The 23486-nt window shown below is 41.5% G+C and overlaps 1 protein-coding gene across 1 annotated transcript in view; it reads left to right on the plus strand.

The window, feature by feature from the left end:
- The window catches only part of LDLRAD3 (low density lipoprotein receptor class A domain containing 3), a 112954-nt gene that overhangs the window by 49595 nt on the left and 39873 nt on the right, over positions 1-23486 (plus strand). The window contains 2 exon segments of the mRNA XM_075712950.1: positions 7548-7673; positions 9825-9959. Of these exon segments, the coding sequence (XP_075569065.1) occupies positions 7548-7673; positions 9825-9959 (261 nt within the window).

Below are 23486 nucleotides of genomic sequence, written 5' to 3' on the forward strand. Positions count from 1 at the left end.
TTAAGCAACCAAATACTTAGTAGTTATAATAAGATTTATAACGAAATGACTATGGTGAATGTTTCATTTGAAGCTCTGTTACAGAAATTTACACATGAGTAAGGGCAAGTGCAATAGCTACTTACATTTGATAGTTTTTATGCAGGGAGATCAAGAGGGTTTGTGGTGCTAATTATTTAATCCTCTTGATGGTCTCCTCTAGATGGGGGTCAGTAAATAGCCCGACTGGAGATCTTGGAATTAGACAGGTTTAACAGGATGGAATCAGTGGCACAACTGAAATAAAAAGATCAGGTAACTAGTAGCCTGGGATGGGCTGAGGGATCGTAGCTCATCAGGCACACTGATGTCCTCTGAGGAGGACTGCCCCTACAACTGAAGTCCCTTAAGGGCAGTGTTCTGTCCTGTCTGTATGCATCCTGAGTAACTTAACAACTTTGAAGTTGTGCTTAATTTGTATGGTGTAACAGTTAATTTAGAATTTGTCCTTTTGTATGCTATTACTGTTCAGGTTGTTTAATGAGTAGTAACTCCTAAAATACTTCTTTTTGTGAAAGATTGCTTTACTGAATGTCTGAAACAAGCTTTTTGCCTGTACTCTCTTCTGACATCTCATCTGCTTTGTGATGATTTTGAAGGACTGAAACATAGACTTCTAGACCATGAAAGATTACTTTAAGGCCTTATTGTCTGGCAAGAAGTAAAGGCCACTGACCCACAGCCCAACTCTGAAGTGCATTCACTTTTTCCCCTTTTCAAAGGAAGCAGTTTACTCTTCATGGCAGCAGGCTCTGTTGGCTTTTTTTACTTTACTGTTGTCCTTTCTCTCTTACTGTAAACTACAGTGTAAATATTGCCCATGGAAGTGGGTGATAGTTTACTCTGTTGGAGGCAACCCTCTGATGTTTCCTATGGGGCTAATTTCGCTACTTTAAAAAAATAAATAAATTGCTGCCTTTAAAATAAACTACTTTTTAGGCTCACTTTCTGTGAGTTTACATTAGCCATTTATGACTAGCAACTCTTTCACCTGAGTGGTTAAACGGGGAGCAAAGGTAAGAGTGACCCAAGGGCTTTTTGTAGGTGCAATGAATGCTCTGCAGTTGGCTGTGTTTTAGATCAAAACTCATTAAATTAAGTTGTTTTGTCTTGAATTAGAGAACTTCTGGCATAGTAGATTGTTGGGTGGATTTTATACTGGGAATAGTACTCAAGTGCTATATTTTTTTCTAGCTAGGAAGAAGCAAGCAGAGGAAGTGAAACTTCTCTGTGTCATTCTGCAAGACAGCCCTGTTGGAAGAGCTCTGTGAGCCAACAAATGATGCATTTGCTTTCTGTGCTGAGGCAGCTGAATGACTGCAGGTAGCAGTGGCTTTCCCACTGGGAACTGAACTGAAAATACTGTAGGGTCCAAACAGCAATTAACTAACCCAAAATAACTTAGTATTAACTGGGTTTGGGTTTATGTCAGTTCTTGGGCTGAAAGGGATCGTATTCTGGTGCCATCCTGCTTGCGTTACGTAGTGTTGTGAAATCGAGCCTTCTCTTCTTTGTAAATTGAAGTTAAAACCTGTTTTTCAAAGAGCAGGGGCAAAATGACTACCTTTAACTCCTTCATGTAGAGTCTACTGAAATGCTGCACCTCGCCACGCATGCATCAAGAGAGAATGGATTTACAGTGTTGTCTGTGGCTGTGGCATCTCTCAACATAAATTAACAACAGCAGAGAAGTTTAAGGTGGTTCATTATCAAAGTCGGGAAAATACCTGTGGCTCTGCAGTAATGCAGCATCTGCACACAACAGTTTCTGTCTGAAGAGTTGCTCTTGTCGAATGCAAGTAATCAGGTTTTAGCTGAGTAAATCATCATCTGTTGTTGGATTGAGACGTGTGGGTGTAAAGCAGCATAATGTTATTTTGCCTGATTGCTATCTGGAGGGGTTCTAAGGCAACAATTTGAGTTCAAAGATGCTATGCTGAAATACTGTGCAGTTTACTTCTAGCTGCAAGTTGTCACAAAATGTCTGCTGTTGGATCTGCTACATGCCGTTTCCCTCACACCAAATTGCAAAATAACTGAGAATATTTCAAAATAGAAATGTTTGTAGAGTTAAAAGAAGGAAACGTGCTTGTTCTAGTGGCTGCATCACGTGGGGTGCCTGTTGTGTGATATCTTTGCATCTGTCACATGCAATAAGCAGCGCCTAGCTCACTGTAACTGGGTGTGAAATGCTGGAGACATGGACTAGCTGGCTCAACAGTAACAATTTAGTCAGAAAGTTTCTTCCCTGAAGTTTCATTAGCAAGACTGTGTAATGGCCTCTGTAAGAGAAACTCAACCTGTTATAAAAATATAATGTTTTCTCTTTAAGCATTGTGTCATTACAGTGGGGTACAGCTCTAAAATTTTACTGTGATATCTAAACAGTAGGTTAGTTATCTACTTACAGTTACATACGATAAATTTTTTTCCAAGAAGATGGGCCATGCCATCTTGTCATGGCTTTATTCTTTAAATCTGTAGTCCACAACTTCACTTTACTTGCTGATTATTATAGAAGACATTTGATGTCTTTGCTGCTCTAGCTATGGAAAGAAAAATCACCTGCCTATCACAGAAGATCTGTTGTAACCTTCTAGTTGGTTGTAGCCAAGTTGAGAGTGTCAGAATTACTTTTATGCAAGGGGGTTATCTATATACAGTACAAGGTTTTACACAGTATGTGCCAAATCTGATTTGCCCCCCCCCCCCCCCCCCTTACTGTTGTTCATCTCTGCTGAGAAATAATAAAATGGATTACACTTTTTGAAAATAGTGCTGTTTCACACTTGGTACCCTAAAGATAGCAAAATGTTTTTTCTGTTAATGCTGTAGAGCCATGCCTGCAAAGTGTCACATCTTCAGTGGAATGTACAACCGGTCCTGATGGGAAGTTACTATTTTTTTAGAGCCTTAAAAGAAGGGGGTGGGAGGATTGGTTTCTGCATAGCATAAGGAGTGACTTCACACACTTGCACATGAAACTGCCAAAATAGTTTTCTTGAACTTAAGCAAACCAACCTGGGGGGAACATTTGGCAAGCTTATACTGTGGCCAGCAGTTCTCTGCCACCATCTTCACCACTTGCTTCACATTTGAGTTTTAAGAGATGAGAAGAATATTTTAATGAAGAGCTTATCAAGGCTGAAGTCACTGAAGGATCTAAATAGGTAGCTGCTGTTAAATAAATGTAAAGTTTTTCACATATAGATCTGCCTCAAAACTTGAGACCTGTGCAGTAGAAGATACAATGATGAGCAAAGGAGACGAAAACCTTTTTCATATCAGTCATGTAATGGGAGTAGGCATTGCAGAGGAGTGCTGTGAATAGTGCAGCACATGACTTGAATCTGCTACAGGCAAGTCATGATCCTGGTATACATATCTGTTACTTGTGAGGGTGCTGAAGACCTGAAGAAAATAGATAGCCCCTTCATGTTAAGGGTATCTCCAGAGATCATTGCAGAATGGGAAGGTGTGCTTCTGCTCAAGAAGAAATGATTGTGCTTTCCATAGGAACTTTATAAGCAATGACCAAACAACACTTGCTTGAAAACCTTGGGAAAACTGTGGCGGAGGACAAGAAGGATGTCAAATTGAAAATAAAGCAGAAATTCCCCAGTGGAGTTCTCCAGAACCGGAAGGCGTGGCTTGGACTAAGCCATTAATGGTTTCTCATTTTTCCTGCATTTATGCACAGCACATGAGAAATGCATTTTGTGTCTGGAATTGGAACTTGGAAAATTGAGTTCTATTTGGGAGCAAGACTTGTGTCTAGTAAACAGCTAGCCGTGTGACTAGTGAATCATTATGGTGTTTGAAATGCTCTTTTATCTTTTCAGGGTGTCTAAATGTAAGTTTGGATTGGGATTGGCTTGTATATATGTCAAGCCTGATGCAAATATGGAGAATTGCATTTGGGTTTTGTTTGTTTTTTCCTTCCCTCGGGTTTAAAAAAAAATAAAAATCAGTGGACTATGTAAAAGGGAAACTTAGAGATAATTTGAAGGTGTTTAGTTTCTTGTTTGTTTTTGGTCTGTGGTTACTAGTATGCACTCTTTTGATAAACAGTTATTCTAAACCAGAATTTTCTTGTTCTCTGGCTGCTGTTTCAAGAGGAGGAGGAGATAGGAAAAGGTCTGGGGATAAAATGTTTAACTAAACTTTATATAACTATCTAAGTAATACTTCCATTAAATCATTGTCCTGAATGGTTTCTCCCTCTTTTTGATGGGGTATCAGGATGCTTTGAACAGAAGAAAGAGTGCATTTTCCAGAAACTCAACTTTATTCCTGGTCATTCCAGCACCTTTTTCCTCCAGATGTGGTCAAACATTAAATATTGCTTATGGCTTTACTGCGGTAGCTCAAGGTAGTGCACCAGATGTGCTTTGGGCCTTCTTGCTTTAGGGACCAGGACAGCTGAGGTTGCTGTGACATGTGTGTGTGGTACCTGAAACAGAGCTCCTGCATCATTGACCACCGCTTGTAGCTCTGGTCAGGAAAGTGCAGGCACATGACTGCTGCTCTTCAGAGGGCCAGAGGCTCACGTTTTGGTGATTCTCAGTCTGAAGTCTGTCTGGAAGAGTAAGGCTGTAAGAGTAAGAGATGATCCATATTAGAGATTTTAGAAGTAAATAATTTTGAAGCCTTAATTTGGCAGGATTTTCAGAGATGGCAAAGGGCATCTCTGAATATGATTTGCCAGAAAGTTGATAGCCTCTGAATTCAGACCCCAAATGACTGAAGTAAACGTGCTTGAAAAAATGGGATCCAATAAATGTTAACTGGGGCAAAACCACAGTTGCTTCCCCCTTTTCTTATTTCTTCTCCCTCTCCTCTTCTTGGAACTGTTCTGGCTCAAAATATCTCTCTAAAAAATGAAGGGTGTCCAGAGGCAGTCATTTGGTCTGAGGAATGTAAATGCACTGCATAGTTTCAAAAATGTTAGCTTTTAGAAAAAGAAAAACAACAAAAACATAACATGTGAAACACTGAGCACCTCTTCACATACATGTGTCATTACCACATGCTCCCAGCAGCAGCTTGGCTGGCTGGTTAGTGTGCTGAATATTGGTCAAATGCTAATACAGACTACTTGCTTCGGTGATGGTCTCGGAATCTGTTGATGAGGTGTTTGTTTTGCTGCTTTTGTTTAAAGACTGGGGGTATGGTACTGCTTCAAACCTTGTGGTTACTGAATTATTTAGCTGAGATCAGTCTGCCTCAAAACTCTAACACAGAAGTTGCTCTTTGAAGTTGTGTGAAAAATTACAGGGGCTCGGCTGTCTTGACTGAGGGTTTTCCATTGCCAGTGGTGTTAAGCATGGCAGCTACTTCAGGGTAATTTTATCACCTGTTTTTCTACAAAGTAATGGTTCACTTCCCGCCCCCCCCCCCCCCGCCCCCAAGTGGACCTTGGATACTCTTCAGAAAAAGTGGTAGTTGGTTATGTGAAATTTAGTAATACATCCTATTTTACACTTCATAATTCTAACTGAAAACTACTGATAAAGAAAAACATGTAAGAGAGGAGCTGCAGAAATTTACTTTTGGAGGACACTAAATCAAGCGAGAGTTCCTGTAGCCGTAGTTTAAAACAGGTTATATGCACTCTGCTGAGGGATGGAAGAAGGCTTTGTTACAGCTGCGCTTATTTTTTAACCCTGGAAGAGAGGATTCCTTCCAAATTAATGCTGCAGCTGTTTTTCCCTGTTGGATATACTTTTTTTTTTGTCTGTGTTCCGGTTGTCCCTGACCTTGTCCTAGCTTTATAAAACTGCGCAGGTTGGCATATTGATATGCCATATGACTACATAAAAAGACTGCCTGTTGCTGTGATCTTCAGATCCATCACATCTTAAAACCTGGGAGCTGTAAATGCATCTTGTAGATTTGGTGTAGGAGTAAAAACATTTACTCAGAAGGCCCGCAAATTATGGAGCTGACTTCTTTTCTGGTGTTCTCCCATCAATGGTCTGTGCATGGTATTACCGCGTGTTTGCATTGCACCGTACACACCTTCCTGCAGTTACCAGCATGCTCTTCTCACAGTGACTGGCTTTGCTTTAGAGTGGACTTTCTGAAGAGTTCAGCGTCCTGTGATGTGGTCCATTGTGTCATGTGCTAATTTGAAAAAGCAAAAGGGAGGAAAAAAAAATCTAACCACGTGTCTCGATAAATTGTTTTCTACTTTGGGAGTTGCTTTGTTCTAGGCTGGTGATACTACAAGATTTAACTGGTGCTTGCCTTGAGCATTGTGGTAGAAGCATCTGCATCACTCTAGCTGAGGGCAGTTTTCTCTTCTTGCCATGAAGAGATGCTGTGCAGTGAAGTAAAAAATGTGAAGTACTTGAGATCATAACGAGATTCTGTAATCATTTGTTAAACCCATTTTGATGCTATTGTTAGTATTTAGTGTTATATGAATACCTGTGCTGGTACTATGAAATAGATGTAGTTTCTGTCCTGAAGAACTGTATAATGGATGATGGAGAGAAGTACAGCAAGAGATGCAATTCATGTAACTCATGTTTCTTTTGCACCCAATTTTATATAAATCGTGCTGAATAAAGGCAGTGTTAATTATAGCATTTTCTTTTTTGAGTTTGATTTTTACAGCCTGAAAAATACTTTAATGGTCTCTTGTGTTTCTTATTCTCACAAAGACACGAACTTGCTTGATATCTCTGTATTCCTCTTTCCTTCTCCAGATGTTTCCTTACTCTTTGTATACCTGCCTTTGCCCAAGTTTGCCTCCAGATCCCAAATTCTCTGAACTTGCTGCCATGTTCATTATCTCTGTCTACCTTGGGCTCTTCACTGTTTGGCCTCTCTGAGCAAGCAAGAGAAGCTTGGTGGTGTACAAAATCTAGCCTTTTGCTGCCATTTAGTGTTTGTGGACTCAGCATGACATATAGCCACAGGTTGGGGCAGGGGGCCTACGACTAGTCCAGCTAGGCCTTTGCCTGTGACGGTTGTTGTCTGAGGACCTGCTTAGATGTCTGTCCCCAGATTTATGCCTGGGGCAGTGACATTTACAACAGACTTTAATGCAAAGAGGAGACAGTTGCTCTTGTTTTCTGTGAAGTATGACCCTCTATTTTTATATTTTTCCTCCAATGCTTCTAAGCTGGTCAAATTCATGTGGGTCTTTAAGGGACTTTTAGGAGTACCTGCTTGCCAAATTTACAAACTTGTACTCCAAAGCATTGAGCAATTTAAATTTTAGTTTAAGAGGTCATTTGACTTGTTTTAAGCTTGAATGTTTTGATCATTCTGGAAATTGTACAAATTGGAAAAAATTCAGCCCAAGCAAGTGAAATCTCTCAAAAAAACCCCAAACCTTACAGCAGTTGAAAGCAGGCCATAGGAAGCTGGGAAGGCACATAACATCAGTGCCACCAGCACTGCCTTGAGTACCCGAACCTGCACTGCTACAAAAGTGTCTCTAAACTTTGTAAATTGTTTCCCTAACTTTGTCCTCTTTTGTCTATATCTTCTCCCAGCAAAAGCCAAGTCCAAATGCGGTGCCACATTCTTTCCCTGCGCTAGCGGGATCCACTGCATCATTGGTCGCTTTCGGTGCAACGGCTTCGAGGACTGTCCTGATGGCAGCGATGAGGAAAACTGCAGTAAGTGTGAGCCTGCTTGCCAGGGAGGGCGCTTCTTTTTCTTTTAACTGATTAATACTACTTGGAAAGGAAGCATTTGTTAGCCTTTAGTTTGAGTCAAATATTCTCCCTGTCATTTACAACCTAGATGATCCTTGTTCTTTTCACTTTGTAAATGACCATGTGTCTCTTTTTTTTTTTTTTTTTTTTTAAGGTCTAGCTCAGTCTTCTTTTGTATGATATGCATGTTTGATACTTCAAGCCCCTTTGTAACTTTGAAATGAGATTTAAGCTGCATGTATGCTTTGAACAGGTTCTCTGTACTCAAATATAACTCAAATTGGGCAAATATTAAATATGACTTAAAATTGTTTAATTTTTATTTACCTATTTCTCGTCACTGAAGAATATGACTTATTTGTTCATCAGCACATTTAGGCTTCTCTGTTTATACATGTTCTCAAACAACAAAAAAGCAAATACAGGGTTATTTAGTGAAACAGGTTCTTGGAGGAGGAGGTTCTTTAAGTCAGAGGTGCCTGCCAATGCACTAGCTTGAGCTGCTGTCAGCAGCTTGCAGGGAAATCACAGCAGAGGGATCATCTGAAGTACTACTTGACTTGGGCTAAACCCCCTGCATGTGTCTGCATAGATCCATTTGTATCTGTAAGTCTAGCAGGGATGTGTCATAGCAGTAAGGAAAGGTTATGTTCGATCCAGCAGCTCTGTTGCTATTATCAGGAGCTGATAAAAGCATGGGTCTGTAGGCCGAATCTTGCAGCAAATACTTGCTCATTCTCTTGTTGGAGCATGCTGAGTTTTTCCTTTTAATGACATTTAAAGGTCAGGAGGAGGACAACAGACACTAGCTTTCAAAGATAATAAAAGGGGAGATCTTTACAGTGATCTATCACTGTCTGCTTCTTGGAGGACTTGCCTTTCTTGTTTGTGTGGTTTCCCCCACAGCATGACATCTCTTAAGGTGCCATCTGTTGTTGGCCTAGAGAGTCTGCTTTGGGCCCTGGGAGGACTCTGGCAGGGAGACAGCACCTCTGCGGAGCAAGTGAAGCTAGAGAAAGAAGATTAAAGGCTGAGGAAATGACTTTGGGTTATGCTTAAACAAGTGGACTAGAAAGAAGCTTTGTCAAAAGTGCTCTGAATATGCTTGAGGTGGTGGACTGACAAGTGGCAGGTTATGAATTACGTAATCTCCCATGAGTTTATAGTGTGTAGCTCCAGCGGGACCTTACAGCTGATGATAACATGCTGCTGATCTCCCCGTTTCTCTGTGCCACTTAGGCACACACTTGGTATTTTCTAGCGTATCCAAGTGTCTAGTCACTGCTTTGCTTATGTAGATGAACAACACTGTAGGACCTAAAGTGACCTGGAAAATCAACGTGCTATGCAAGTGTGCAGCAGTTTCAGACCAAAGGAGATTTAGCATGTTCACGATAAATGTGCTTTTGGGGAGCTGGAGGAGTTGGGAGTGTTTGTTAGATATACTGCAGGTTATAGGCATAGCTGGCTTTAAAGTTTTTTTTGGTGGGTTTTGGTTTTTTTTTAAGACTCTTTAAAGGCAGCTCTTACTTTAAAAAATAGGAAGCCAGTTAGTATTTAGGAGCTATAATCCCCTTTGTTACTGTGGCAGAGAAGTACTTTGAAGTAGACAAGGCATCTGAACAGCTTTTTTAAGGTTTTCGATTGGAAGGTTCCATTCCATTTCAGTCACCTGATTACAGAAGCAGAAGTAACTAAACTATGGCCCGCAGTTCTCAGCCATGGTTGTTGGCTTATAATATGAAATTTGTGCTAAACTGAGTTTGTTGTAATGGGAAGCAACAGGCAGTGCTACCCTCCATATGTCTTCAGTGTGAGCAAATGCTGAGCACCGAACAGTGACTGTGATAGGGGCTCTCATGAAAGTGAACAGAAGGCTTATCACAAGTGTAGGTGGACTAGATCTCTGCTAATTGTAATGAATCTTGCATGAATTAGAAATTTCAGCTCTTTCTGTTTAGAGAGAAAAGGTTGGTTTGATTGCCAAGTTACTCCCACATATTCAGCAAATTGACCAACTGTTGAGTTGTGACCTGTTGTTGATTGCTTAACAGCTGTTTCACTGCCTGGGTAAGAGAATTTCTAATGAAAGATCTCACTTTCTCTTCACAGCAGCAAATCCCTTGCTTTGCTCTACTGCCCGATTCCACTGTAAAAATGGTCTTTGCATTGATAAAAGCTTTGTGTGCGACAGTCAAAATAACTGTCAAGACAACAGTGACGAAGAAAGCTGCGAAAGCCCTCAAGGTAGGCACAGAGTTTTTATTCTATTCTGCAATATTACACCAACTCCAGTTAATGCGGAACAGGCTCAGTAGAAAATACAATTCTGTTGTCTTGCTCTGTGTTGGCTAGAGCTGTGGTTTCATAATTCTGCAGATACTGAGAGTGAAACATGTAGAGTGTGTGTGTGCATGTATGTGTTTCGTTCTCAGTGCTCAGAAGGCTGGTATCTTTTCCAGATTAGTAACAATGCACTTTTATAGGAAGTGCTTATAATCTGTGATCCACTGCTCACTGAAGTTTCTGGGAATCCATTTAGTGATTTCTGTGAGAGATGGATTGGACCCAGAGGGATCAATAATAAAACTTCAGTTTGAAGTAGTTCACTGGTCTGTTTACCAGATGAGTAAATCTATGTAGGCTTAAAGTTTTAGATCCTCATTGCTCAGTTACTTTCTGAAAGGCACGTTTCACTGCAGGACAAGTCTACAGTGAAAAAATTTATTCCTACCCTTCCTTGTTTCTGTATTTAGAGAAGAGGATGAGGACAGGGAAGAAAATGTTTGTTTGAAAATTGTCGTGTATTGAGTTTTGTGAGAATCTCAAAACACAATCTCTGACATTGTTTTTCTTTTTACTTATAAGTCTACATCTAGTGCTCCTCAGTTTTGTTTTCTGTAACTTAATACCACAGTATTTTACAAAACATGAAGCATACATGAATGACTTGAGGTTAACAAATGATGTGTATTGGGCATCAGCTGCTAAATATTTTCATGTCTGAGTTACTACTGAGAAGATCAGAGTAGGCAAAAAATGGGAGATGGTGGGATATTTGCAGGGGAGGTGTGATGTGCTTGGGCCTATAGAAAACAGGACACATGAAGAGAGAGAAAGCAGGGTATGAAGGAATAAGAAATTGGGGAAATTGAAGGAGAATGGTGTTAATATCTAGCTGCACTGATGATTTAGTCCTTTGTGGAAAAGAAAATAATTCCAAGCTTAACATGGTGATAAATATTCTTGACAGCTCACAGGGGAAGAGGGAAAACATGCAACAGCAATGCTAACAAAACAGGTTTTATAGCAATGGTATGTGATAGTCTTTTCTGTGCCATTCCTCTGCCTAGCTCTTTCCTTTGGCCCCATATGTAAGGGCGGAAGGGGTCATCCTAGTAACTCGCCTGCTTGCTGGGCTACACCACAGCCCGGGAAAATAGCTCTGCTCAGATCAGAGCCTCGGAGTGTGGGGTCTGGCCTGCCTGGGCGGGGAAGAAAGGGCTGGTAAGTAGTGTGTGTGTGTGCTGCTGCTGCAGCAATGCTGCTGCCCATGTGCCAAGGGCTGAATTGTTTTTCACTACAGGCCTAAGGCAGCCTAATAAGATTAATGCAGGTGGTAAGGTTTCTTGTTGGGGTTTCTTTTTTTTTTTTCTTTTTTTTTTTTTTTTTTGGCTTCTGAAGCTTAAAGCAGCAGTGTTCTTTTCCAAGGTTGGGAGGACTGCTTCCTCTGCAGATTAATTGGCTGGATTGCTGCCAGGTTGTTTGTTGTCATGACAATCTGCTTTTGGAAGTGACTGCCAGGCTCAGCAGAAGAGCTGTATTTCATGAAGCTGTTACTTTTGTTTTTATCTTTGGTCCTTCTGGAAAAGTCAGATTAGTTAGAGGGTTAAGCAAAGTAATTCTGTCTGATTCTATGCATGAAAGAGCCCCAAACAAGGAAGAAGGAACTCTCTCATTAGGATCAGAGCAGCGGTGGTTTGTGGGCTTTTTTATTTAAAAAAAAAAAAAAAAAAAAGTCCAAGTGCAGGGTTAGGAATGAGGAGTTTCCAAACTGAAATGCTGGCTGTGGGGAGTGTCTGTGATTGCCTTTGCTCTTTGGCAGCTCAGAGCCTCCCTGAATTGCCATTTTGCCATCTGTAAGTGGACGATGCTCTTGTACCTGTCTTTCAAAGCGAGGATTAAGCAGTATAATGTGCTCAACTTCCCATCTGAATGTAAATGACGATTCCCGCTGGAGTTTGCAGCCGTGGGTATGTCTGTCCTGGCTTCCAAACACACCAACTACTTTGTGTTAATTGAGAATTAGAGGCTACAGTGGACAGTCTTTCATTTCTCACAATTTTTTCTACAGCAGATCTAATTACTGTAATTACAATGAGTTTTGTGTTCACACAGTACCAAAGAATCCTGGTCGTTAACTAGAACTCAAGTGCTCTGGGTACTTAGGGACAGAGCAAAGCAAATCTGTAGGCTATTATAAAAATCAAGCTAGAGGGTTTTCTTACCACTAGCTATGTTAATATGTTGAATGTGGTAGCTTTAGTTCAGCGTAATTGAGTGTTGTCTGACATACGAGATTGCCCTATTGTGCTATTTTTCTGTCTAAAAATGTGTTGATTTGGAAATCACTAAGCTTCTGAACCACTGTATGATAGTGTATCACCATTTAACAGGTGGGGAAGAGGGGGCATAGATCTGCTAAGCGAAATGCTCCCAGAGTGACACCCTGTCTGGTAGGAGTAGAGCTTCATCTGTGCTTGTCTGCTTCAGGGGGATGTCATAAGAATTAATCAATGTTTGCAAACTGTTTTGAGATACTATGATAACATGTGGAATAGAAGTGTGAATTATTAATTGGTCCTTTGCTCTCCTTCTGCTCTTGGGTATACTGACAAGCTTTTTAAATTAACACCTCTTCCTATTCCTCCATGAACTTCAAAGGCCTCCTTTATCCTGCTTGTCATTACTGGAAAGCTCCAGTAGCATATCAGTTTGGTTTATGTCAATTACTCCCCCATGCATAAAGATCCTTTCAATCAAGAAGGGTCACTCTGCAGGCTAGGAAGACAGGAATGTGACCCCCTACTGAAAAAGCTATTGACCCAGCTTTAACATGGAACACTTCAAAATGTGCTGTCCTTGATGAATAATAGCTTTGCTAGCATGTTGCAATTTGAGATGAGCCTAAAGCCGTGGGTTTGTAAAGATTAATTTTAGTCATACGTAGGGGCAGATTCATTTGAGGGGAGGGAGACAGAGGCCCCAGGATTTAGTTGTGAAAATGGGAGGAAGGTCAAATTTTAGAGAACAAGTTCCCCTCCCTCCTTTCTCCTTGTAGCGAAGTATTGCACATATTACAAAGGTTTGTATGTTGTGGAGAAAGTGTCAGTCTAAAAACTTAAACCATGACAATTTACCAGCAAGTCAAATAATTCTGCTCGAATTCCCTATTAATGAAGTAATTATTTGTAGCTCTCTTAGCTGCCATGGTAAACTTCAGAGCTGTTCCTTTAATCCTACCCCAGCTATACTTTGGTAATCTCCGGCATTGAAATAGTATGGCCAGATGTTTCCCTTAGTCTGGAATGTGGTGTATTCATCAAAGTATGTGCCTAAGTTTTGGGATTGGATGGAGGATATAATTGCTTGCATTATCCACACAAGTCGCATATATGAATTGCTCTTTCTAGGGTGTTATTCCAGTTTTAACAACAGTTGCAGCGCTTAGAAATTTCTGCTCCTATTCTATACTTAATGGTCTTAATCCAGGAAAGTTCCTTTCCCCCATACACTTTTTTTCTCTTACTACTTTAAGATCTCTCCCTCTGCCTCCAATTAGCTGAGGGTGCTAATCATTCACAGCAGCTACTCTGGGTGTACTCCTCAGGCCCGCCTGTCACTGGGGGGATTTTCTGCTCTGCAACAGGCATCCACTTAATTGGAAAGGAATTCCTCCTTCTTAATATTTTTCAACAACCATGTAAATTTGTTCAGCTCTTGGACTGTATTTAATTTATTCTTTTAATTGCTTTTCACCTAAACATGTCTTCACAGTGCTTCTTCCTTTAGTTTCTCCTCCATTTTGTACTTTCAGTCTCAAAAGCTTTAACACCAACAAAAGCATACTGGGTATTTTAATTCAAAGTCTTTTTCCTTTCATGGCCCTTCTTTTCTTTCCTTTTAAGTTTGCTAAATACCTTTATTAGCTTTAACCCTGTTGCCTAGGAAAGGGGGTTTTATTGCTGTAAGTCTGTATTCACTCTGACTGGTGCTGCAGAGAGAGGCTCTTGGCTTCAGTAATGTTCCTACAATTCTAGCTCTGCAGTTGTTAGTAAACAGTACTGTTGTGGTCAAGATATAAACCAAATGTTTTCCAAGTGTCCTGAAGTTGATTCCTGCCCTGTGTTTCTACAGTGTATTTGGTAATGTCCACTGTTGCACGTGTGGATACCTTCTTTTTTTATTTTTGCGTATTTTTTCATTGAATTTGTGTTAGGATTTTGATAAACCCCAATATACTAAAGTGGATTTAGAAGCATACACAGTTGTCAGAAGTCTCTGTTCTTTCCCCTGTGGCATGTATAAATTGCTTGTATAAAAATTGGCAGCATATTAAAAAATGAAAAATCTGACCCTGTGTCAAACAAGTGCAAAACAGTTCAAAAGGTTGACTTATTAAAATTAATTTTAAAGTGATAATATAAATTCTGTAATGATAATTTCTGTGGATTTAGGTATAAGCAAGACAAAGGTGGAAGGGGACTGGCTGTAATTGTAAACACTATGGCCCATTGCTGGTGTTTGCACAATTTGAGTTGCAGTGCAAAGTGGGTTTTAGAACTGACAGCCAAGTGGAACAGACATACTCTAAATTTCAATGAAATACCACAAACTCTAATTTATGAAACACAAATAGGTCCCAGAACATCCCAGTCCATGTGGAGCTTGTAACCAGCCCTTTGCACATGGCAAATTGAAATTCTGAAATTTCCAAATGCTGTGGTATCACTTAGACACCCCAAAGCTTTGTAGTCTGATTCTGGCTGCATACGTTTCCTTTCATTGAGTTTCTCTTTGACTCATTATTTACTCAGTCTGTAAACTGAAGCTCAAATTGCCATTATTGTGCATCAGTTTAGCCCAGATTCAGCCTACAGCAGGAATTTAATACTCAGAGGCAAACTAAATAGAAGCAGAAACTTAAGGAAGGATACAAATAAAATGTCACTGAATGTTTTATTAAATGAAGGCTTCACTTGAGCATATTTAGCTCTCTAATATCCCTGTTTTATAACACTTGCTAGATGGAAATGTTTTTGTCAGTTGTGAATTCCTTCTTTCCTCTGTTCCTCCATTCCGTGATTAAGTCCAGACTTCCTCTTTCCCTTTTTGCCTCCTTGTAAGATTATTTATTTGAGAGGGGTCTTGTCAAGAAAAAAATCGATCCATCTGCATGGAGAAAAGTTAAGGTAAACTACAGTAGGCAGATGTTCATATTAGTTGGTACTGATATTTCAGATGACAAGTAAGTTCATCTGTGCACTTATTTCAACAGAATGCAGACTCTATGGTCCCTGCTGCCTCCCAGGCCAGTCTGTTGTTTGTAAAATTGATTACTGATCACTTCATTTGAACAGCAGGTAATAACACAGGCATTCTTGTAGATGGTCCCAGACTCATTCAGAAGCATGTTAACTTCTGAGTGGGACTGAGAGAGGAATTCTTACCTTACTGTGTATAGAGGCTTTGCAATTAGTGTAAAATGTGGGGATCTCAGGGAGAGGTCCAGGCAGCTGGTACAAGTGGATTTGAGTTGTGAAGTCTCGCAGCTCCCTCAGCTTGTGAAGATGCAAGGGTTTTGTTGCAGAACAGGTGTATGTACCTGAGGAATAGTCATCTTGTGGATCAGCATGTTGCTCCTGCAGGCACTTTGGCCTAGCATTTTGGCAGAATAATAGACATGCTGCCAAAATGTTAGGCTACCATTGTTTGGAGAGCAGCTATTCTATTAAGAGCAACTATAAATGTGGCAATAGACAATGACTTCAGGTCTTCAGATTGACAACAGACTTACTTAAAAGGGTGTTTGTAGTTCTGGGAGGTGTCCAGCCTCTTCACCTGATCTCGTGTTCAGACCACCTTTGGCTTGAAGCTCAAAGCAGTTACCAGGAGATGATGATTTGGCTAATGTAAAAATCGGTTTTATGACCTAGGTCAAATCTTAGACAAGGTATTGTATCACTGGGGGTTCACCATGTTTGTCAACAGCTCTAGCAGGGAAAAAAAGGAAGAAAAAGAGGATCTGGCAACAATCACCTTGCCCTGAAAACAGTTCCTTGAAGATAGTAAGGACAGGGAACTGACTTTGTGTCTCCAGGTCATATTATGCCTGTTCTGTAGACAGACGTACTTCAGGATGCTGAAGTAAGAGGTACAGTTTACTCCCGTGATGGAAGTGCCATTCTTATAGGAGTGCCTTGTTGGACTCTTGCTGTAATCCCATGAATTTTTTTTTTTGGTTGCTGGGGCTGCAATTGCGGTTCTCAAGCTAGTTAACAAAACCAGTACGTGCAGCTACTTTCCTTTCAGCCAGTGGCTGATGAGGGGAGCTGAGAATTCAGGCTGTAAATGGCATGGTTTTTTTCTCACCTGTGCAGAAATGAAATATGATCTCTTAACAGTTGTGTCAAGATATTTTTACGTTCACTTTGTGGCATTAACAGTTCCAAAAAAAGGTGATGACATGAATATCCAGTTTCTTTGCCCATGTTTCAAAACTTCAGAAACAGGTGATAAAATGTCATGTTAGAGGAAGACAAGTTTAAAATAAAGGGCATTCTTTTTCCCCATTGTTTTTGAGGCTAATTAAATTCTCTCTTGAGCTCTCATTAGTAAAAATCAATTCCTTTCAAATACATTTTCCACAAATTTTTAACAGCATGCAGGTGTTTGAAATAAACAATATGTTTTGGCATGTCACACCATGTCCCGGCTGCTGAATTGCATTAACTTTTCATAGATGTCAGTGTCATTTAATTGTGCAGAAGGCTCCTGTTGCTGGACTGTAGGTGCCACCCCCCCAGTCTTTTTGCTGTCAATGGAGGGAATCCAAATAAAAGGCACAGATGTTAATCTTTGACTTGCTGTAAAATAAAACCAATTCCAGGTAAGGTGACCAAATGCTTTTTCTACAGTTATTGTACAAGAGGATTATAGCGTTTGTATTTAAAATGAAACATTAATTTTTGTTAGTACAACTTCAGTGCTGGGACAGCCTGGTCTTTGTTGGAAAATGGTAATTGTCATAGCAAACGGATGTCAGGGAGGAGCACAGCAAAGGGTTCCTGGGTTAAGTACTGAAGAGAAGCTCTCGCTACCACAGTGGGAGTTAGCTTGGCTGTCTCTTCTATTTCTAGTTCAAACCCTCATTCATCAGACCAGCCTGCCCCAACCTGTAATTCTACTTCCAGGCCCAGCTGGGAGCTGGTCTGCATGGCTCTCTCACCAGGTCTGACCCGTCAGTCCTGCAGTTTCAGTCAAATGGCAAACCTTGATTCTTTAGCCTGATTATTAACATTAATCTTGGCTAAGTGATAATGCTTCAGCCTAAATCTACTTTTGAGACCTGCCTGCATTAACCGGGGCAGCAAAAAGTCTGAGGTTAATTTATGCTTAAGTGCCCTTGCAAATCTTGGTCTGGCATTGTCATGTCTGTAACCAGTAGTTAGAAATGATTTCCCAAGGTGAACTATTGAGGAAGCTTGCTACATTCAGCAGTTTGCACAGGGACTTGGGCAGAGAGCTCAAGAGTTCTCCTTCCTTGCTCTTTAGGAGTTGGGCTGTTTTTATGCAGCAGTGGAACTGAACAGAAGATCAGTTTTGCTGCTCAGACCTGTGTGAGCAGGAGAAACAGATCCCAGCATTCTGTGTGTCAGACTTTGGGGTAGGTTTTTTGTTTTGTTTTGTTATTTCCCCCTGCAGCTGCCAGCAGTAAAGTTGGAAGATACAGCTCCTAAAATGTCAGGCTGTCACTCTTGTCCCCAGCTGAAACTAGTTTTGCACATGGTTAAAATCTGTGTCTCTTCACAACTTCAGTTATATGTGGGAATAATTTGTGACAGGGTATGCCCCAGGGTATTCAGTCCCCTGCACTGGAAGACAGAGACGGGGAGAAGAATAGAGCCCCCATAATCCAGGAGGAAGCAGTTCATGATCTGCTACGCCACCTGGACGCTCACAAGTCTATGGGGCTGGATGGGATCCACCCGAGAGTATTGAGGGAGCTGTCAGAGGAGTTCGCCAAGCCGCTCTCCATCATCTGTCAGCAGTCCTGGTTAACAGGGGAGGTCCCTGATGACTTGAGGCTTGTCAGTGTGACACCCATCTACAAGAAGGGCCAGAAAGAGGATCTGGGGAACTACAGGCCTGTCAGCCTGACCTCGGTGCTGGGAAAGATTATGGAGTGGTTCATATTGAGTGTGCTCAACCAGGTGATCAGCCCCAACCAGCATGGGTTCATGAAAGGCAGGTCCTGCTTGACCAAGCTGGTCTCCTTCTATGACCTGGTGACCCGCCTGGTGGATGAGGGAAAGGCTGTGGACATCATCTACCTGGACTTCAGTAAAGCCTTTCACACAGTCTCCCATAGCATTCTCCTTCATTCATAGCTGGCGGCTCATGGCCTAGGGAGGTGTTCTCTTCGCTGGGTAAAAAACTGTCTGGGTGGCCAAGCCCAGACTGCTATGGTGAATGGAGTTAAGTCCAGTTGGCGACCAGTCACGAGTGGTGTTCCCCAGGGCTCTGTTTTGGGGCCAGCCTTGTTCAATATCTTTATCAATGATCTGGATGAGGGGATTGAGTGCACTCTCAGTAAGTTTGCAGATGGCACCAAGTTGGGTGGGAGTGTCGATCTGCTGGAGGGTAGGATGGCCCTGCAGAGGGACCTGGACAGGCTGGACCAATGGGCCGAGGCCAGCTATGAGGTTCAACAAGGCCAAGTGCCAGGTCCTGCACTTGGGTCACAACAACCCCATGCAACGCTACAGGCTTGGGGAAGAGTGGCTGGAAAGCTGCCTGGCCGAAAAGGACCTGGGGGTGTTGGTCGACAGCCGGCTGAACATGAGCCATCAGTGTGACCAGGAGGCCAAGAAGGCCAACAGCATCCTGGCTTGTACCAGGAATAGTGTGGCCAGCAGGAGCAGGGAGGTGATTGTCCCCCTGTACTCAGCACTGGTGAGGCCGCACCTGGAATACTGTGTCCAGTTTTGGGCCCCTCAATGCAGGAAAGACACTGAGGTGCTGGAGCGCGTTCAGAGAAGGGCAACGAAGCTGGTGGAGGGTCTGGAGCACAGGCCTTATAAGGAGTGGCTGAGGGAACTGGGATTGTTTAGCCTGGAGAAGAGGAGGCTGAGGGGAGACCTTATTGCTCTCTACAACTACCTGAAAGGAGGTTGAGGTGAGGTGGGTGTTGGTCTCTTCTCCCAAGTAGTTAGCAATAGGACAAGAGGAAATGGGCTCAAGCTGCGTCGGGGGAGGTTTGGATTGGATATTAGGAAAAATTTCTTCACGGCAAGGGTAGTCAAGCATTGGAACGGGCTGCCCAGAGAGGTGGTGGAGTCACCATCCCTGGAAGTGTTCAAAAAATGGGTAGATGTGGCACTTTGTGACATGGTTTAGTGGGCATGGTGGTGTTGGGTTGGTGGTTGGACTGGTGATCTTAAAGGTCCTTTCCAATCTTAATGATTCCTAGTTTTTACTTTGATTAAAAATAATCCAGCCACCAAGCCAGGAAACATGAAATTGCTACTCTGCCCTTAATTGGTTTAGTGGTGGACTTGGTAGTGTTAGGTTAATGGTTGGACTGGATGATCTTAAAGGTCTTTTCCAACTTAAAAGATTCTATGATTCTATGTGAGCTCTGTCAAAGCTCGTATGTGTGTTCTTACTCAAATGTAAAGCCACAAGCAAAGCCAACATGACCAGGTGTAAAAGTGTCTCTATTCAGATGTTGTAGCAGTTTAATACATAATCAGTTATGTAACAGACCTAAAGCAGCATGGTTTTCGTGTAGATAGATAGTCCCCTGGAGCAGGGTTACCGAGGTCTGTTGAAAAGTTGTAGTGACATCTGCTCAACAAGAATAAATGCAGCGACTCAGGTCAGCCAGACGTCTCTGTAGTGAGAAACTGTGCTGGTGCAATGCACTTGACTCTAGGAAGAAGAGCAGCTAGAAATGCAGAATTGCCCTCAGAAACGTAGGCGACCCCATGTGTGTGGGACCTTGATAGGTCTGGGCAGTTTGTATCTGTTATTTTGAGAAATCCTTGCTTAGAGTAATTCTGTTTTTTCTCTAAGTGGTTTCACTGTGCTGGCATAGCTACAGTTCTACTCTGCCTTACAGAAAATATGATTTTATATCATCTTATAGGAGAAATAAGCGTATGGAAAACTGAAGTTGGGGTGGATACCTCACAACTGAGGTGGTATTAATGTCAAAGTGTGTCTATCAGACCTCATTATGTCTTAATGCCCACTCCTTCCAAATGCTAGTCCCAGCCAGGTCAGCAGAAGTGTTAACTTTCTTGAACTGAAGCAAATGGTATTTGTTTCTTTATTGCAGGTCACACTGAAGTTGCTATACCAGTGTGCTGTATTCACTGTGGAGCATAAATTGCTTCAGGGTGGTTTTTAAAATCTGAGCAAGCTGCCAGCCAGGGTTCCAGAGAAAGCTATTTCATACTGCCTGATCTAAAACTAGCAAATGAAACTTAATAAGCAAGTGGATTACCACAAAAAAAAGAAAGTTTCTTGCCAGGCTTTAGAGTAAGCTGAGATTCATCCTCAGTCAAGCATTTCAGTACCTGTAAATTTGTGAAGCTGAGGCTGTTGAATTCTAGCTTTCCCTTTGTTGCTGCTCGTGCGTTAAAACTTGTGTCCCAGAGTCTGATCAGGCTTTCTTGGAAAGCTGGGCACTGCAGTGGATTTTCTTCTGCCTGCTGAAGATTGTGAAGTGGTAAGAGACATCACACCAGTCTTTAGTCTCTGTGCTGTTCCCTGAGCTTGCCAAATTAACTGATGCTCCCATCTCACATTACCAGATATTCTGTGCTAATTTGCTATAAAGAATTGTGTTAAAATCCATATTCATGAGGAATGTTAAAAACATAAAGAATTATATGGTTTTCAATTATATAAACGTCAACACGCAATGGGAATTAGAAGCTGAATAATTAATTTTCTGTTTGTAATACAGAGTCTATGCAAACAGTAAAACCTGGTTCAGCAGGGGGAGGAGTATGGAGGGTACAGTGCCATAAAATGCTTTTAGTATCTCTATTCAAATTCAGTTCAGATGTCAAAGTAGATATTGGCCGTTAAGGGAGGTAGCAACCTGGTGAGTGGGAAGTATTGGGTGCAGAAGTCCTGTTAGGTAAGTAGTGTTTCCACTAACATGGCTGAAGGTTGGGATAATGGGGGTGCCCATTCATGTATCCTGAGCACAGAGGTGGCAGCAGCTAGAGCCGCCTGATGCTTCCTGCTATTGGCGTGGTAAATGACCTTGGGCCTGATCTCTATTTTACAGATGAAGAATACCAAAGTTCTAACTTTTGAAAGCTTTATGAAAGATTATAAAGGCATTTGAAGAAAATAAATATAATTAATAATTTCTGAATATTTGTCACCTGAAATGCACCAACCAGTCACTGTGGGGTCTGGGCATGGGTGCTGAATTACATCCTCTGAGGCTTCAAAGCAGAAGTTTTCAAGGCTTTGTTTATTCTATTAACATTATTGCACCATAGTAAATGCAGTGATTACCAACTAGTTCTTAAGTGGAAGTAATTCTGAGGATCTGGTGTTTTTGTGAAGAGGTTAGGAAATGTGTTACACTGCACTAGAACCTGTGGGAATTAAAAACTAGCTTGTTCCATTTGTTCAACTGCTTGTTCTTAGATCATCATTTTCCTTTGCCTCTTACTTGCTGAATAGCTAGCAAACACCAATGTCATTTTAGTCGTGGCTGTCCAGGAAAACACTTTTAGACTTTTTGAGACAGGTTTTTCCATGGCAAATGGTGCTCATGATTTACCCTCTGCAAGAGTAGACTTAGGACTGTCCTTCTACAGAACAAGTTTTAGAGCTGAGAGTTTTCTTCGAGAAAGGTTTTCTGAACTAAAACTTGAACTATTGTGTCAGTTAACTTTAAAGTCCATGGTGGCTGGAGCCTTGCTGACTGGTTTGCAAGGAGGCGGTTTGGACTTGGCTTGAGGGAAAGGGATCATTATGTACAATTAAATGGAAGCTCTGCAAGGTATTTGGCACTGATGCTTGTAAGAACCTGTAGCTGTAGAAATATTGTATGGGGAAGAGAGTGTCATTATGGTAAGTGACTAACTTGCTGTCAAATCTAATTTTCTTTTTTCATACTCTAGAAGCAGAAAACAATAAGCATGTGACTTCAGGAAAGCAGTGCTGTGGGGGAAGTTATCTCCTTGTTTAGTAACTGGATGACTGTGATCAACCAGGAAAACACAGATGAGAAGACCATATGTTCTGTTCAAAAGCTAACAAATTCCAGGCTGAATTTTTTTCTGTTGTTTTTGCTTGCTATTAAAGCCAAATTTGTCTGACCAGATTGGAACAGGTATGTTGGTGACTAGTTGGATAGAGAGGTTCTTCAGAGATAGGCTCAGACAGCAGGGTGGCTACAGCAGGTATGAGAGGACTGAAGCAGCTGTTGCAATAAAAACGAGACATGGTGGCAGTGAGCAGAGCCTGGCTTGCAAGTAGGGCATGGAGATCACAGGTAGGGGCTTAAGCCATGTTCCTCCTACTTTTTGTTTTGGTTTTTGTTTGTTTTATGAAAGGATCACTTGGCCGTAATCTTGTCACTTGCTATTGTGTGGGAGCCAGCTCATATAATTAAGACTGGGACAGTGGTAACCTTCTGCTCTTACAGACACATGATCAGTTTTGTGGTGAATCAGCTACCAAGGTTTAGATTCCTGAGCCCAAATTCTTGCTCTTTCCATTGAGCTCGCAGCACAAGTGTGATTGAATCACTGAGTGTTTGCAAGAAGCCACTGCCAGTCTCTCCCTTGTTTTCCAGACTGCCTTTTCCGCCACCTCTTGATATATAAATCCCAGAGAGTTGATGATTAGTTGGCAGCCATATGAGATCAGATTCTAGTCATGACTAATAATTGCAAGAAAATATCCAGAGAGTACCTTCCTGGCCAAGCTGGATGTAATTCAAGACTCTGTATGTGAAGGGCTGTCCTGGAGGTGCCTGAGCAAACATGCAGAAGTCGTATCGTGAACTTGTGTATTGGAGAGAGATCACAGCATGCTGCCTTTGCAAGCTATATGGCCCATCTGAGGTGGAAATGAATAAATATGGAAAAACACTGTGACATGAGTTACCCTTCAAATAATGAATTTCCCAGGAAGGTACAGGAGTGCTTTTGGTCTGTGCCTTTCTTACCTGTACATCAGTAATGTGGTCGGTCTTTCCAGAAAGCCTAGGGTAAATAAGGAGTAGAGAAAACATACTGAACCTGTTCCTATGCTCTTTCATTCATCGTTTCATTCTCACTGTATTCTCTACTTTCTCTTGTTGGAAAAACTCATTGAGCATTTTATTAAGTTTCTGTTTATAAAGAAATCAAGTCAAATTTGTGCTTCCCCCTGTTTTTTTTTTGGGGGGGTGGGTGCTGTTTGGTGGTGGGGTTTTTTTAATTGCCTTCTTTCCTGCAAGCCATCAGGGGCTTT

The sequence above is a fragment of the Pelecanus crispus genome, chromosome 6 (assembly GCF_030463565.1).
Source record: "Pelecanus crispus isolate bPelCri1 chromosome 6, bPelCri1.pri, whole genome shotgun sequence".
Classification (NCBI taxonomy): Eukaryota; Metazoa; Chordata; class Aves; order Pelecaniformes; family Pelecanidae; genus Pelecanus; species Pelecanus crispus.